At 43.4% G+C, this 3,963-nt stretch overlaps 1 protein-coding gene across 1 annotated transcript; it reads right to left on the bottom strand.

Annotated features, from left to right (window-relative positions):
- Positions 1 to 912: 912 nt before the first annotated feature.
- Positions 913 to 1,419, bottom strand: LOC119664699. Its single transcript, XM_038074152.1, has one exon. It carries the CDS (start codon positions 1,417 to 1,419, stop codon positions 913 to 915), a length of 507 nt encoding a protein of 168 aa, XP_037930080.1.
- Positions 1,420 to 3,963: the final 2,544 nt, after the last annotated feature.

Raw genomic sequence — 3,963 nt, 5'->3', positions numbered from 1 at the left:
AACAACCTGTTCGCAGCTCGATGTCTTGCTGAATCCCAGTCTACTGCTTTTGCTTCGCCTTTTATACCTGCGATGTGCGAAGCAAACAATATATTTGTTCTTGTAATTGCAACGGTGCGTTGTTTACAAGTTTTTCTATTGTTTTTGATGTGTGTTTTTTTTTTTCTTTTATTTTATTTTATTATTTTATATATTTTGTTTTGTATTATTGTGTAGTAAAATTTATGATTGTAAATTTTATGTTACACTTCCCCGGTTTTTCCATCGAGTTGGCGAACTCGTACCACTCCTCCTCGACTGATCTTAACCTGGTATCTCTGTTGGTCGATTACCCGAAGAAACATGATTTGTCGACCTGGTTTTCGGTTTGCCAGCGCTTCGTGGACTTCTTTGTTCAACCCCTCTGGCCATTGCTTTTCAATTCCGGTGGGTGGCGGTGTAATCTCACTGGAAACAGATACTGCGATCTCGAGACACCTTAAGTCGTTCCCGGTATCACAATCCAAGGTGTCGTCTGGACTAGCTTCTCTGTATCTCGACCGGTTTTGCGACATTGATGTAGGTGGTCGCCTTGGACAGGTGGGTTTTCGGACATACGCTAACACATCAGGGTGAACAGGAGTAGCCGGTGCATACCGGTTGCCTTTCAATTTTTTCCCTGCAGCTACTATTTTAATTTCACTCTGCTGCGCCTTGAGCTTAGCCGAGTGTTCTCTGAATTTCTGAACGCTTTGCTCCCACTTTGACATGTTGTCGTTTCAAGGTTCTGCGATCGATTGTCTTGTTTGTTGAATGGTATCGTCTTTTATACTTGATTTTTATATGGGAACCGTTATTCTCTTGTTGTTTTAGGTGGTTTATTTTTATTAATTTGTGTTTTTCGTTCTCATGTGGCTTACTTTGTTTATTACTTTAGTTCATAAAATTGGCATATTTCAAGTCCTTGACGTGTGCGGTGCGTGTCTGGTGAGTGGTTACATGCGTGGCCTTTACTATGACTGGCGATACCAAGGTGGTTATTCTATATGGACCCCCGTAGCGTGGAGCTAGTTTCGCGGTAAACTCCTGGGTTGCTTTTGAGACTGGGTGTTCTTTGATCCACACCAGTTGGCCTATGTCTGGTCGCCACGGTCTCCTTCGCAAATTGTAATACTTTGCTTGCGTTCCGGAGGCTTCTACGATGTTTGCCCTGACCGCCGAAAACACCTGTTGTAGTTGTGATTGTTTTTGATCTTGGTTCTTGGTGACTGTTCCGCATCCTGGTGTATATTTGTCAAAGGTTGCGCCTGGTAGTCTGGCTTCTCTACCTTGAACTAAATAAATGGGGCTATAACCCGTAGTTTCAGACACCGCTGAATTGATTGCAAGCTTAACTTCAGGTATAAAGTGGTCCCATGTTCCCATGCCGATTATTGGCATATTGAGCGATCATGGTTTTTATTGTCTTGTTTGCTCGCTCCGTGGGATTTTCTTGCGGTGAGTATGGTGCCGTCCTCTGATGTTTGACTCCAACTTCTTGTATGTAGTTTTCGAAGGATTTGTTGCGGAATTGTGGCCCATTATCTGTGATCAACACCTTAGATACCCCAAAATTTGCGATGATTTTTTCTCGGAATGCGACGATGGTGGCTTCGGTACTGGCCTTTCGTAGTGGAGTCAGTTCCACCCATTTACTGAAGCGGTCAAAAAAAACAAGTAACATCGTTTTCCCCTTGCTCGATCTTGGCAGCGGACCGACAAAGTCTGCTCAAACAGTTGCCCATGGCTCCTCGGGTATTTGGGTGAGCATTTCGCCTGTCGGTTTTAATTGACTGGCTTTGTATTGTGCGCAGACGCGGCAGTTCTTTACATACTGCCCAATGTCTCTGAGCATACCAGGCCAGTAGTATCTGCTAGTTATACGCTGTATTGTCTTCCGTATGCCGAGGTGTCCTGCTGTGGGGCTGTCATGATTTTCTTTAAAGATTTGTGGGTGTAACGACGCTGGTACGCATAACTTCCATGATGTCGTGTTTTCATAATTAGTGAAGTTAAGGATACTGCGATAGAGTTGGCCATTGGCTATTGTGAAATCTGGAAACCTGTCTGGATTTGTCTGTACTTCCTCGAATTTCCTTGTGAACCACTTACAATTACTTTGTCTGGACTTTGGAATTATTCGCGCAATATTTTCAACCGGTTGTCTGGACAACGCATCCGCGATGACATTTAATTTACCTTTTCGATATTGAACTTCGAATTGATATTGTTGCAACTCTAACGCCCATCTGGCAATACGTCCGGTTGGGTTGTTAATTGAGTTTAACCATTTGAGTGCCAGGTGGTCAGTGATAATTGTAAATTGGTATCCTTCGAGGTATGGTCGCATTTTGCGAATTGCCCAAACTATTGCTAAGCATTCTTTTTCAGTGGCTGAATACTTTTCCTCGGTTTGGTTTAAATGCCGGCTTGCATAGGCAATGACATGTTCGACGTTGTTGATGGATTGTGTTAATACTGCTCCCAGTCCATGGTTACTTGCGTCTGTCTGGAGAGTAAACGGGAGATTGAAATCTAGACAAGCGAGAACTGGTGCTTCTGTTAGTTTCCTTTTGAGCTCGTCGAAGGCATTTTGTTGTTCTGATCCCCACTTCCAATGTTTACCCTTTTTTAAGAGTGTGGTTAACGGGTGTATTATTCTGGAGAAATCTGGCACGAATCGCCTATACCATGAAGTGACTCCAATGTATTGTCGTAGTTGTTTTAGACTTGTCGGTGGGTTTAATTTTTGTATCGCTTCAACTTTTTCTGGATCAGTGTGTATACCTTGTTCGCTTATTGCATGTCCTAGGTATTTCGTTGATGTCTTGAAGAACTCGCACTTTTCACTGTTAATTCTTAGGTTTGCTTCGCGAAGTCGTCTTAACACTGTGCTTAGGTTTTCTTTGTGTTCCTCGTAGCTGCTGCCCGTGACGATTATATCATCCAAATATGCAAAAGCGTAAGGTTCTAGATCCACCCCTATTACTCGATCTAACGCTCGTTGAAAAGTGGCGGGCGCAGAATGTAGGCCAAAAGGCATCACTTTCCATTGAAATAATCCGCGACCGGGCACGGTGAAGGCTGTATATTGTTTACTACTCTGTTCCATTGGGATTTGCCAGTATCCATCGCGCAGATCCAGACTGCTGATATATTTGGCATTCCTTAACCTATCTAAAATGTGGTGAATGCGAGGTAGATGTTAAGCATCGGGGATTGATTGTGTGTTTAGTTGGCGATAGTCTAAACAGAACCTCCACTTGCCATTTTTCTTCCGTACCAACACAATTGGAGCACTGTATGCGCTTCTCGACGGTTCGATGTAATCGTTCTTTAATAGCTCGTTAACATGTTCATTGATGATTGCTTGCATCGCCGGGTTGCGTGGGTAATATTGTTGTTTGATGGGTTGCTCGTGACACATGATAATGCGATGTTCCGTGATGTTACTGGGTCCTTTAATCTGTGAAAACTTATCTAATTCCGGTTTCAAAAATTCCATGAATTCTACCTCCATTGTTCTTTGTTTTGATGTTGATACTTGCATGGTGTTTGCTACCGTAGTCCCATGTTTGTGATATCTAAACTGTAAATTTTGACCTCCGCAAGTTAATAAGGCTCCCATAGCAGCCAAGAAGTCCAGTCCCAAAATTACCTCATCGATCAGGTTTGGTAGTAGAATTAATCTTAACTTTGTGGTTCTTGTCCCGAGCGTGATAGATGTTGCCATTTGTTGCTTGGTGGAGTGTTGTCCGCCATCCGCCATACGTACTTGTGTGTTCCCTTAAGTTTTGCTGCCGTTTGCGAATTGATGAAACTTCGCGAGGATCCTGTATCGATCGTTGCTTTCATGACTTGTTGATTAATAGTTACATCCTACTGGTGGGACGGGGTGTTGTCTTGTGGTCTCATCGCCCCGTTCTGTCGATGGACCCTGACCTC

This window comes from Teleopsis dalmanni, unplaced genomic scaffold, assembly GCF_002237135.1.
Source record: "Teleopsis dalmanni isolate 2A unplaced genomic scaffold, ASM223713v2 unscaffolded_contig_2517, whole genome shotgun sequence".
NCBI lineage: Eukaryota > Metazoa > Arthropoda > Insecta > Diptera > Diopsidae > Teleopsis > Teleopsis dalmanni.
The sequence above is the reverse complement of the archived record's forward strand: the minus strand, read 5'-3'. Positions and strand labels throughout refer to the sequence as shown.

Bases quoted from the DNA above. Each gene is read 5' to 3' on its own strand.
- LOC119664699 (XM_038074152.1), bottom strand. From the start codon at position 1,419: ATGCCAATAATCGGCATGGGAACATGGGACCACTTTATACCTGAAGTT.